The sequence below is a fragment of the Pongo abelii genome, chromosome 3 (genome assembly GCF_028885655.2).
Source record: "Pongo abelii isolate AG06213 chromosome 3, NHGRI_mPonAbe1-v2.0_pri, whole genome shotgun sequence".
Taxonomy (NCBI): Eukaryota; Metazoa; Chordata; class Mammalia; order Primates; family Hominidae; genus Pongo; species Pongo abelii.
Window position 1 is genome coordinate 29,997,989 of NC_071988.2, and position 12,975 is coordinate 30,010,963.

At 34.8% G+C, this 12,975-nt stretch overlaps 1 protein-coding gene across 9 annotated transcripts in view; it reads left to right on the forward strand.

Annotated features, from left to right (window-relative positions):
- PCDH7 (protocadherin 7) overlaps positions 1–12,975 on the forward strand; it is a 423,240-nt gene that overhangs the window by 57,875 nt on the left and 352,390 nt on the right. For 6 of the 9 annotated variants that reach the window (XM_054553811.2, XM_063723358.1, XM_063723361.1 and 3 more), the window contains exon 2: positions 7,416–7,475. The exons of the other annotated variants lie outside the window; for them this stretch is intronic. In XM_054553811.2, coding sequence (XP_054409786.2) covers positions 7,416–7,475 — 60 coding nt within the window. The remainder of the gene's footprint in view (positions 1–7,415; positions 7,476–12,975) is intronic. 9 annotated transcript variants of the gene reach the window in all.

The following is a 12,975-nucleotide window of genomic DNA, read 5'->3' on the forward strand; positions in this document are numbered from 1 at the left end:
TAATGTCTTTCTTGTACCAAAATCAATATTTAAATATGTTCATATCAATCCTTAAATCAATGTCTTAGTGTTTACAAAAAGTATTTCCGAAAACATTTCTAGAACTTTCTAATGGTCAGAAAGCATAGATTTTTGCAGCTGGTAAACCACAAATCATATTAAAAGATAGTTATATTCAACTTAGAAATTCACCTATTATCAACCAAAGGGATCATATATAATCACTGTGCCAATTCTTAGATTTTTAACATATTTTTCATAAAGAGGAAACTGTTTGTAATTTCTAATTTTGTCCTATCTCACATTTACAAATTCAAGTCTCAATTAATTCCTTGGACATTTAATTAATTTGCTTTTTAGTAGATCAAACTGTTAGTGGGTTTATCCATCACCTGGAAATACTTTGTATTTTTCTACTCTTCTCTGTGGGTGTTCAAGGCTCCCCAAGTAGCTCTCAATTTTTCAGGCACATGATTGCAATTTTAGTGTCATTTAAGGACAGCCAAACTTGCTATTCACTTCATCTTCTCATTAGCTTCTAGTCTCTGTTTCTCTCAGGCAGCCTTGGCACATGAATACCAGCCAATACTGCTTTTGTTTCCAAAGGTGGCCAGTATTATGGCCTGAAGAGGATAATGATGATAGTTTAAGTTTGTATCATTTTACATTTTTATTATGCGCCTTCAGAATGGAAATGCATTAACTCATAACTTTGGCCAAATGTAATTAGAACTCTATAACTGGGATCCATTCTAATGTTTTACTTACATAGTGCATAGTGGTATGGTCTATTTGTAGTAATCTCCATCCTTCCCTGATTTAGAAAGGGTGTTTCTTTAAAATAGTTGTTTTCTGGCCAGGTGGGGTGGCTGATGCCTGTAATTCTAGCACTTTGGGAGGTCGAGGCAGGTGGATCATCTGAGGTCAGGAGTTCGAGACCAGCCTGGCCAACATGGCAAAACCCCCGTCTCTACCAAAAATACAAAAATTAGCTCGGCGTGGTGGCACATGCCTATAATCCCAACTACTCAGGAGACTGAGGCAGGAGAGTCGCTTGAACCCATGAGACAGAAGTTGCAGTTAGCTGAGATTGCACCACTGCACTCCAGCCTGGGTGACAGGGCTGTCGGGAAAAAAAAAAAAAAAAAAAGCAAGAAACAAATAAAATAGTTGTTTTTACAAAAACAATAAAATAAAAGTATAGACCAAGAGAAAGATGATTTAACATTGAAGAACAGGCTCTTCTAGAGCACCAATCTTTACATAATTAATTACGTTAGCATTCTCTTGACAAATAGTTGTTTTATTTGAATACTCTGTCTTTTGATAGTTATTGAATTAATTTGTCTGTGTACATCTAATTGAGGATGTTCAGGACAGCCTGTTATGTTTGTTTTTTCTTAGTATACTCGATTCTATTATATGTAGGCTTCAGCTAAGCAGAGAAAATAGGAAAAACAGCTCATGATGGAGCTGAGTGGAATTAAGAAAATCTCTGGTTTAGGCAGAGAAACTAAATCCTCTCACTGTTTTCTGACCTCACCTTGTATCTTCCTGTCAACTTTGTACATATAAGCAGATTGTAACCTTGGAGAGAAAAATGTAAGAGCCAAGTAAGTAAAACTATAAGAAATAGTTTTACCATTTCAAAAGATAAATAAAAGTTTCCTCAGAACCAGGACTGTGTTTTCTGGTGCTTTGTATTTCCTTCCATGCCTCTTACATGACTGGACTTATACATAACATATGGTATTCTTTCTAATGAATCCTGGGATTCCATGATTTTAACAGCCAGTCAGTCAGGCAACATTGATTGCTTGGCTATCCAACCCAAGGCGTTCTTCTTCTTTTTTTTTTTTTTTTTTGAGACGGAGTCTCACTCTGTCGCCCAGGCTGTAGTGGTGCGATCTCGGCTCCCTGCAAGCTCCATCTCCTGGGTTCAGGCCATTCTTCTGCTTCAGCCTTCCGTGTAGCTGGGACTACAGGTGCCCGCCACCACGCCCAGCTAATTTTTTTTATTTTCAGTACAGACAGAATTTCACCGTGTTAGCCAGGATGGTCTCGATCTCCTGACCTCGTGATCCGCCCGCCTCGGCCTCCCAAAGTGCTGGGATTACAGGCATGAGCCACTGCACCCGGCCCCAAGGCATTCTTTTGTAAGTTCCCAAATCATTTAAACTCTGAAGTCAGGGCCAAGTATCTATGATGAGGAATTCGTATAATATTTTCTATCTCTCTCTCTGTTTTTTTTTGAGATGAAGTTTCGCTCTTGTTGCCCAGGCTGGAGTGCAATGGTGCGATCTTGGCTGACTGCAACCTCCACCTCCCGGGTTCAAGTGATTCTCCTGCCTCAGCCTCCCAAGTAGCTGGGATTACAGGCATGCGCCACCATGCCCAGCTAATTTTGTATTTTCAGTAGAAACGGGGTTTCTCCATGTTGGGCAGGCTTGTCTTGAACTCCCGACCTCAGGTGATCTGCCCACCTCATCCTCCCAAAGTGCTGGGATTACAAGCATGGGCCACCATGCCTGGCCTCTATCTCCTTTTCTTATGTAGCTCATCAGTGGTTGACTCGCAGACTAAAATACTTATTTTTAAGAGTATAGTTCAAACAGCGCTATTGGCCTTTGTCTGTGTGTATACTCTAACATGTGTAAATGGGTATAGACTTCCCTTTCTTTGATTGGATAGAATGAATCTTTTAATTAATTCTTTTTCTTATTGCAATTTAGACAACTTTCAGGTATGTAGAAGTTGCTTCATATGTATGCATCTATTTGAATAATTATGATAGAATATATATTTGTGAATTTAAATAATCATGATAGAGTATGATATATATGGAAGTTTCTAGAACTGAGCTTCTTAACACTTTTTTTTAATATTAGTTTAGGAAACTTGTATAAGTTTGCTTATTTTTTTTTAAACCATGCCAAAAATGGAGATATCTACAATGATAACTTTGCTGTCTATTTTTAAAAGATTTGAACTTGGATTTAAAAAAATAAATGTGAGGAAACATAATGTAAGGGGAACCTATTTGATTTGAGCCCTAATTCCACCACTTACCTGTGTGATTTTACATAAGAAGATTAAACACTCTGAGCTTCTGTTTCAAGTGTAAAATGAGAAAAATATGATTCCTACTTTACAAGGACTTTTTGAGGTTAAATTAGATAGTTAAATGCAATCTTGTAATAAACATTGTCGGAGAGAAAAGATTTCTTTTTCTTAACCATTGCTAGATTCATAGCTGAGGCACCTATAACAAAAGATAGAATAATAACAGCAAAGCATTCAAATTTATTTAATATAAGTTTTCCATGACATGGGAGCCCTCATTAAAAAATGAAGACCCAAAGAAATAAGTAAACATATGTTTTTATGCTTGGGTTTGATGACGACGTGGGTAGTCACAGAAAAGTATGATTGGACAAAAGAGGTGTGATTTAATGTCTATAAACTGAGGGGAACTTAGCAAGGCCTATTTGTTCAGATTCTTCTTTGTGGTATTGTGTCTTCAAAGGTAAGGATGTTCCTTTCCTTCAAGTATATGGAGGGCACCTCTCGAATGAGGGTCTTATCACCTGCTTCAAGGGAGAAGGGCAAGGGGAAGGTGAGAGTTGGCTTTCCTGCTCCTGCTGTTTTCTCAAATGCCAAGGTACCATATTTTGGGGTGGTGTTTCTTGAGCCCCATCAACGTCTATACAAGTGTCACAGTAATTAATAATTATTAACATTTATGGTTTTTGATACATCATTAGTATAAATGAGAAGAATGTGAAATACCAAAATACCATCCAAAATTGTCTTTCTCATAGTCCTCCACTTTCCTAAATCCCATGTTCACTCTATGTCCTGTCTTTCATTTCAAATGGTTTTCTAGTATTAAAAAAATATATATATACTTTTCAATGTTAATAATAACATTGGTTATTCTTAACCAATGGTTCACCTCCTCTATTATGCATTTATGCTCTAAAAATTAACATCAACTTCCTGTTGCTAGACTGTGGAAACTTAACATCAATTTGATTTTGTGGGTCGTGGACCATACTCTGTTTTATATCATACTTTTTATTTTTCCCTAGATTTGAGCATTAGACAAGGAAAAAGATAATGAATATTCATGGAATCATTTTACATATTGCCAATTATATGCAAACACATTCAACAGATACTTGTACTTAATCTACACCAATTACATAGTGCATGATTTAGTATAGAAGCATATCTAATAAAAATAAGAAGAAAAACAGACATCTGTTTCTTTAAAAATATATATATTTCCCTGTCTGTGGTTTTGAAGTTTTTCAGGATCATAGATAAAGGACAGGTTTATTCCTATGTGTGGGTGTGCAGTGTGTTCTTGTACCAAGGTCTGAGTTCTTTTCCAATTCTCTGCATAATTCAGTTTTCTTCTCCTAGCACTAGTTACCTATTGTTGGCCAGGGAGGTCTAGAGAAGGTAAATAATATAGCTTTTATATAAGTGAACATTTTACTGATTTTTTTTAAGTAAAGTTCTCAGCTTAATTTAGCCTCTGGGGTAGAAAATGGAAGCTGAGTGAGACACAGAGATAACCTGGTAGAAGGTGCTCAAGGAATGATGTGGCTTCATCTCCATTTGTTTGTGTGTGTGTGTGTGTGTGTGTGTGTGAGACTTGTTGCCTGAGTGATAGAACAAATCCAGGAGAAAGGGTGAAATGCAAAGACAAAGGCCGTGTCTATACAACTTCAGCTGAATTGGACTTGACTGAAAGATTGGTTTGGTCTGATTTACTAGAGCATATCTCCTCAGTGTCTGTGATCTGAAAATTGCTTCCAGGGCCATTTTAATTAGCTGATTCAAATCAAAACCAACACATGCTGGTAACATCCAGTTCTACTCTGACCCTTACCAAAGACAATTTTCAGAATGGTGATTCCTAAGTAGTTGTGTATAAACTCAATAAGTGATTCAAGATAGGCACTTTTTGTTTCTAAACATTTAATCTTTAATGGTGAGAAAAGTACCTATTTCTTTTGGCTTTAGTGACAGGTATTAGTACATCACTGCATTTGTTCAGCACATCACAGCTTAAACTACAAAAATAGAAGCCTGCTCTTATGTAGTTAACATATGAAATGAGAGAGTTTCTGTTCCTTGATAACATTTTAATACGTGGACTTGATTATGCTGCATAGCAATATGATTAATATAACATTTAAATGCATTATATTCCTGGGGATGCTTTTAAGTTAAAAGTGTAAATCAGGTCCTGAAAATAAAAATTAAAACATTTGACACCTATAATTTCCTATTTTTTAAAAAAATTGTTTTACTTATCCATTCATTTATTAAAAACCTTGCAGAAAATTTTACATAGTATCTTTCACTTAAGAAAAGAAGAGAAATACTATTATAGGAGAAGAATTAACAAGAGAAGCTTAATGAAATTGTAGGTTGTTAGACTAAATTTAAGAGAGAGATGGGAAAAAAAAGGGGCAAAATGGGGATGCTAGTAAAGTAAAGAGCATTTACTATAGTTTGAAAGAGGTGTATTCCATAATCTAAAATATGACGAACAATAAAAAGTCAAAGATAATCATGTGATTTCAAAATATTAAAATTACATATGTGATACTATGATATAACAAGTCATATGATTTCCCTAATTGGTTATTTCCAAATATGCATGTATTCATTAATCCAATTTTCAGGGCAACCAACCATGTACCAACACTGAAAAGAAACAGAAAGTACACGGTATTTGCCTTCATAGACCACATGGTAGCCTTGTATAGAATGTGATAATTAAATGAATAACTTCACAAAAATAGTTAAATAGTTGATAACCGCTATGGAATCATATCATATATAAGAAAAGTGCATAATAGGAAAATCTAATGTGGTCCTGGTATACATTACTTTAATGTAGTTTTAGTTGGTTAGTAAATAATGCACAATATCAGAAACTTTGAAATATTTAGCTTTCATCTCTGTATAAGGAATTTTAAAATTAAATGTGCGGGGATATGGTTTGTGTAAAATAGCATGAACTATCTGAAATTTACAATTTAAATCATAAAGATTCACTTATCATAGGTGCCTTGGTAAATGTGTTTTGCTTTATGTAATTAGCCTGAATATCCCCATATATATTAATTTTTAAAGCTATTGCTAGAGAAACAGAAAGATATTGTTTTTATTTCTAGAAGAGGACATCATTTAAATTTTAAAATTAAGACATATTTTAATGCTGCTTAACTTTATACAGCTAATATTGATAATATACTGTCAGAGCATTTTAATGCATTTTCTGTTCTTTAAATGATTAATTTTAAAGTTAGTCATTACTTGTTTTATTACACCATTTACTTTCACAAATAAGTTGGTCCAACATTCAGTGAAATAAGTCATTAATTTCTTTTCTAACTTTGACTCTAGTGTGCTGATGCATTGTTACATTGGAAATTAAGTGGAATATTTCTCTTCTGATCCTAATTCTTAAAAATAAGTACTTTGGGCAATGAAATGTACCATGTTTACTCTATGAAAGTGATTTATTATTATTTTTTGGCAATATTCAGACTTACTAAGATTTTACTAATATCAATTGCACCACCATGGAATTGGAAAAAGACACTTTGTGTACTTTCTGGCACCGAAAGTACAAATTGGCCTGTTGGTCAGGCTCAAGTTCAGAGAAATATTTAACACTATTTAAAACTGACATTAGCACCAAAATATTTTGAAGGAGTTTTTATCATAACTTTTATTTTTCCAAACTAGAAACAAAGTTGGGAAACATTGTGCTTTTACAGTCATGACTTTGGAGAGGGGCGTAATTCATCCTTGACCAGAGATTTGCAGGCCATTTGTTGATAGCATATAACTTGCCCCGATTTCTATAGAGAAAGTGAGCTATCTAATGATTGCATTAAGAGACTAGAGCTACTTGGAAGGGTGTGAACATTCAGATCAAGCTCACATCTCTGAGATCTTAGGGATGTGCAAGTTGTAAAAGCAGTGACAGCAAAGTTACCGTTTCATTCTTATTTGTATTTGTAATATAAACAAAGCAAACAACACTCCCCCAGCCCCTCTTCTTTTGACATTTCATAGCCTTGAAAAGCTTGAACTCTGAAACACACTAAATGCAATGTTTCTTATACCATGCAAACATCTCTTGTCAGAGATAGCATCCTTGAGATTAGCCAGCTGTATTGATTTAGATGCCTCGGGGTTGTTAATTGTAGTGAGGACTGTTATGTCTCTATGGCTTCTGAAAGAGGTTATGGCTACTGCAAATACATCTTAAAGAAGGAAAGAATACTATCAGCCAAGATGTGCAGTCCAAGCTTTGGAACTAGGCTGGCAAAACCCTACTCACATCCCTGTAAAGCAGACATATATTTTTGTATTTTTTATAGGTGGATACAGTGCAGACCACGAACCCCTCTGGCCACATTGAGGAATCGTGTAAAATGAATGTATGTGCTCGTAAGTGAAATACATGCAGTGTTCCAACTCAATATGTTGGATCCTAATAGACCTGGATTTGTCTTGTGTAAAAAGAAATCGATTCCCAAGGGGCAGGATCACTAACTGATTAAAATGAAGCTTTGATTTTGAAGAAAACAAAAAAGGCTTTAAAATAAGATCTCTGCAAAAAGGAATCAAACTGTGCTTTGTAAACAAGTGAAAAAAATCAAGCTCTCAATATGGAATAGAGGAGGGATGTGAGAGAGGTTTTGCAATCTTATCAATTACTGTGGAAAAACAGAATCAGATAACGCCATACTCAGGAGTATGAAAAGAAGAACGGGAAATTCTTTTTCTTCAGTTTGCACTTGAATGGACTCAAGCAAAGAGTGTGAATATGTATCTTGTTACTGTTTATAGTTAATAATGTGGAGATTAGTATATATGTGATTTCATTTGCCTTGTTTGAACTAATTGGATGCATTATATAGAAATCACCTGAGCCTGTGCTAGATCAACAAAGAAAATGGAAATGTATACCTCAGGATTGAAATCCGAGAAAATTAGACAATTCAATGCTATTTAATAAGGCATTAAGAAGGAATACTATTGCCAATCAGGGAAAGTGAGAATCTAGTGAACGTGAGAGGAAATAAAATTTAGGCAATTATTACACTTGTTGAAACATAATTTATGATGGTGTAAAAGCAGAAGATAGATCACCTCACAGACATTTTACACAGTTTCCAACTGAATTTAGGGTTAACTATGTAAGTGTTCAAGGAATGTATGGCCATTATATCAATAGGAAACTGTCCTTTTAAATTTGTGATCCTACGCATTTATATACGCAGAGGAGGGCCTTTTTAAATTTATTGAGGATGAGTTGCATGCTGGAAGTACCTCTTTGCATTACAGTTACTTGCTCAATTGAAGATACTGTATAAATATAAAGTCTAATTTTTGTATGGGTGTGAGGGTATATATATGCAATTATGTGTGTGTGTACAAGTGGAAGGAGGTAAAATTTAACGATTAGCATTTGCACTTTGGTTTGTTACCTAGAACGTAAAGAGGTAGAGTAAACTGTCTTAAGCCATTCTGTTATCATTATTAAAGATTATTATTCACAAAGGAAGCAATTTTAAAATAGAATGGCCACTTCAACGATTTGCCAATTAAATATAATATTTAAGGCAATTGAGCCATTTAAATTAAGACGATACCAATGCCTGAAAATAATGAGAGTAGGCTCATGTGAAATTAGTCTGCAGACACTTGGAAACTCATAGTGTCCTCCTTCAGGCTGTTTCACATAGCGGCAGGATGTGAATCATGGGTGCTATTATAGAAAAGAATAGGGAAATATCTGTGTTCTAACTATAACTTTTTAATTCTACCAATAAGTTACATGTGCTTTCCCCCACTTTTCTTCAACCTAAATTATATAACAAGTAATGATATATCAACATGAATAAGGTAGTGAATATTTAAAGCAGATTGACATATTTTTGTGTAGTCACCATGTGCCATAATAATTTTGAAACTGTTATTCTCTGCTATTTGTACTAGTTTCTTTTTATGTTGCCGATTGACTTTATAGTTAAAATTTTTACCTCTTCTTTCTATGTGACAAACAACTGCAGTTAGTACCCTATCTATAATATTACAGGGATTTTTGTCCTTATTTATGCTACTATAATAAATTATAAGCCAACAAACTGTATAATTCTATTGTATTGAATATTTTTTGTGACCAAAATAATAAAAAAACTACTTTATAAAATGCCTATATTTCCTATTTTAACAGTCTCTTAAAAGATAATGGGACATAAAATAAGTTCATATTGCTGGCTTTTAGAATACACTCTCTACAGCTTTACAAATGGAGAGAAAAGAGTTTATCTTAGACACTTAAGATAAAAAGATTTGACTGAGTTAATTATAAGAGTGTGTGGAGAGAAACACTCTGAACAAGTTAGAAGTCTAGATGTCAAATTTTGCTGTGCCACTAAACAGCCAGACATGAGGGATACATTTTTTGAGTTCACGGGTACTCAGGCTTTTCAACTGGGTTTTGGAATACACTATCATTTTTAAGATAATTTTAAGTCTTAACTTCAAAGGTTTTGGTAACTTAGAAATGTTTCAAACAGATACTTAATATTCGTCACCTTAATAATCAATATTGATCATTCATATTAAGAGAATCACATGCTGGTTTCCACTTAAATTGACCTCAAGCACAAGACCAAGGGACAGTATGAATTGACAGTTGTTGCTACCTCACCATTAGTTTAACCTAATGCAAATATGTACTGAGGTAAAAGTTATCATGTTCTGGGATCAATAGGTCCCCACCCGCCCCAAGTTAATTGAAGCAAGCAGTACCCAAGTACAAAATTACTCGATTTGTAACAGGGGAAACCTTTTTGTTCTGCATCGAGTTGAATGCATTGCCTGGCAGAATATTAAAGTGCAAGAACCAGTTTTTCTTGCTCTTTACCCCTGCAAGGATTGATCAGCTCATGAAGGTCTCCTTGACTTCAAAGGCATTTCTGGACTTGGATCAGCCTGATTGAGTTCAGAAGAGAAGGAAACACTAGCCCCTGATGTTTATTGCTGTAGGCTCTTTCATCTAATAGTAATTCTCTGCTTTAGAAGAAGCAACAGGCAAAGTCTTGTGACTTATAATTTCACGATTAATGTTTACTTGCAAAGTGCCTCACACAGAAAATAGTGCTTTTATTTTAGTTTCCTGCTACTATTCCAACTGTGAAAGGTCAGGGAACCAGTAGGAAGCAAAATGAAAGCATGTATAGAGGGTTTTTTTTTTCCTTCTCTGCAGCAGGCTGACTTGCAAAATAGTGTCACTTTCAGAATCCCAAAGGTGTGGTGGATAATCTTCAGGAAGCCTTATTTAGAGGACTGTTCACACTGAATTTTTTATTTAGGTGAATTTCTGGCCATTGATGAAACTGAGATAATGAAATTTAATTTTGTCCCATTAATTCTTTATTTTCCTTAGAAGATTAGATGAGAGAGTTGCAGACTTCCACCTACCAAATCTCTCTTATGTCCCCCTGTTTCTAAATAAACCTTCTACCCTTTCCTCTTGCCTCTATTTTGGGGGAAAAGAAAAGGAAGACTAAACTTGGCTCAAGGAAAATGGCTATCTACAGCAGAAGAACAGCTGTGAATGAGAATCACCAATTGAAAACTTATGTGCAGAATCCATCCTTAGATTTGGACTCACATGAATAAAAATGTCACTAAAATATAAAACAAAATCTAAAATATGCTATTAAGGATCAAAACCTTGTTTTTGGTTTTAGTTCTTGTTATTTTTTTTGAATGCTATTGTTTCACTTCCCTGTTTTGGTAAATATAGTTTAGTTGAACTGATTCTAATATTTCTTTGATGACTTTTTAAACTTAAGTTACTGAGTGAACTCTGTAGAGGCGATATATTCATTGCTCTCTTAATATTCTTATTAACTTCCTGAAGCAGATACTATTATGTTCATGATACCCATCTTGCAGATGAGGAAAATGAGACACAGAATTTCAGTAACTTGTAAAGCTACAGAACTAGCAGGTAGTGGAACTGGACTTTGAGTCCAGAGGTCACATCAATAGGAGGGCCTCAGAGCTTTGATGCCAAATAGTAATTAATAAATCGGGAACTATCTAGGGATGCAGAGAGGAATTTTGTGGTTCCTTAAATCACATATCCAGTGGCTTGATGGATTCAACTTGCATGACTTAGATGGGAAAGGTACTCAAAAGTTCTAGCACACAGAAATATTGGATGAAGATGAAATCTGATATAGAAGATCTGCTTCAAATATTATAGACAGGGCTGGCCATGGTGGCTTATGCATGTCATCTCAGACTTTGGGAGGCCAAGGTGAGAGGATCTATTCAGGTTAAGAGTTCAAGACCAGCCTGGGTAACATAGTGAGACCTCATCTATACAAAAAGTAAAAAACAAAATTAGCCGGGCGTGGTGGCAGGTGCCTATAGTCCCAGCTCTCAGGAGGCTGAGGTGGGAGGATTGCTTGAGCCTGGGAGGTCAAGGCTGCAGTGACCCGTGTTCACAGCACTGCACTCCAGCAAGAATGATAGAGAGAGACCTTGTCTCAAAAAACAAACAAACAAACAAAAACAATAAATAAATAAATGCTGTAGACAGAAAAAAAGAGATTTTTTTTCCAATTTACCTGCTTTATGGGCTTAACATATGTTCCTGTATATATGTATAATTTGTGTCAAAAAACATTTTGAAAATGTGTATCTTGCCACTGGAACCTAAATGGAATGAGGAAAATGACAACTGCATTCTTTGAACAGGGAAAGTCCACAGCCTAATGGGGACACAGCCATCCATGCAGGCTAGTTGTTACAATGTCATGTGCTAAATGGCAGAATATCATAGTGATTAAGAGTGCAGTGTCTGGAATTCAGCCTGCTTGGGTTTGAAATGTGGTTCATACATTTACAAGTTGAGTGAACTTTGGACAAATTACATCTTACTGCCTCCATTTCTTCATATTTTAGATGAAGTTATTAACAATATTTACTATTTACCTTATAAATTATTTATGACTGTTGATTAGATTAATCCAGGCTATGTGTGGCCGGCATGAGAAGAATTCAATAAATGCCAGCAATTATTAATTTTCTTATTGTTGTTTCTATAGTAGTTGCTGACTTAGATGTTCATGGGCCAAAATAAGCCCAATGTCATTGTCAAAAGGTGAAATGCCTATGGAAAAGATAATCCTGATCCTTCAATATTCTCTATATGCTATTGTGTGAAACTCAGCAAAATTCAGCAGATACAAGTTCTCCAGTTTCTGGTCTGCTATAATTCAAATATAATTCAAATCTTATAGCTCTGTGAGCTGTAATTTTTTCAGGCATAGACAAGTGAAAGGAAACTGTAAAAGCCAAAATCAAATCTCTGTCACAAACCAATGATGAAAGTTTCCAAAAAGGTTGAAGAATAATTTTTGAAAATCACTTTATCCACAGTCATAAGGGTATATACAAATTCCTCCGACTACTAGTAGCATAAGAATCATGAAACCTAAGAATTATAAATTGTCATATTATCATAAAAAGATAATACTGATTATGATAACCATTTCACAAATAGTTGTTATTCTTTGCAAATATTTAATGTGTCTATTATATTTGATGAGGATTTTATTTCAAAAGTTTTTCATTAAATAGCAAATGTGCTGTGGTTATTAAGTGATAAGATTTCAGTGTATGAACAGAAACAAAAATGCTTGCTGAATTGAACTGGACAACATTTAATATCTGAAAAGTCAGTGGCTTTCATTGGAAATAGTTAACTAAGAGTATTTTGGAGAAGATAAAATGAGCAACCATTGAGAATGTTCAGTTTTGCTTGCTTGAAACTACTTTTTGAAAGAAATATATTAATTAATAATTGTGACTGGAAAATGTTGCTCTCAGAAATGGCCCTCTGGTCTTGGG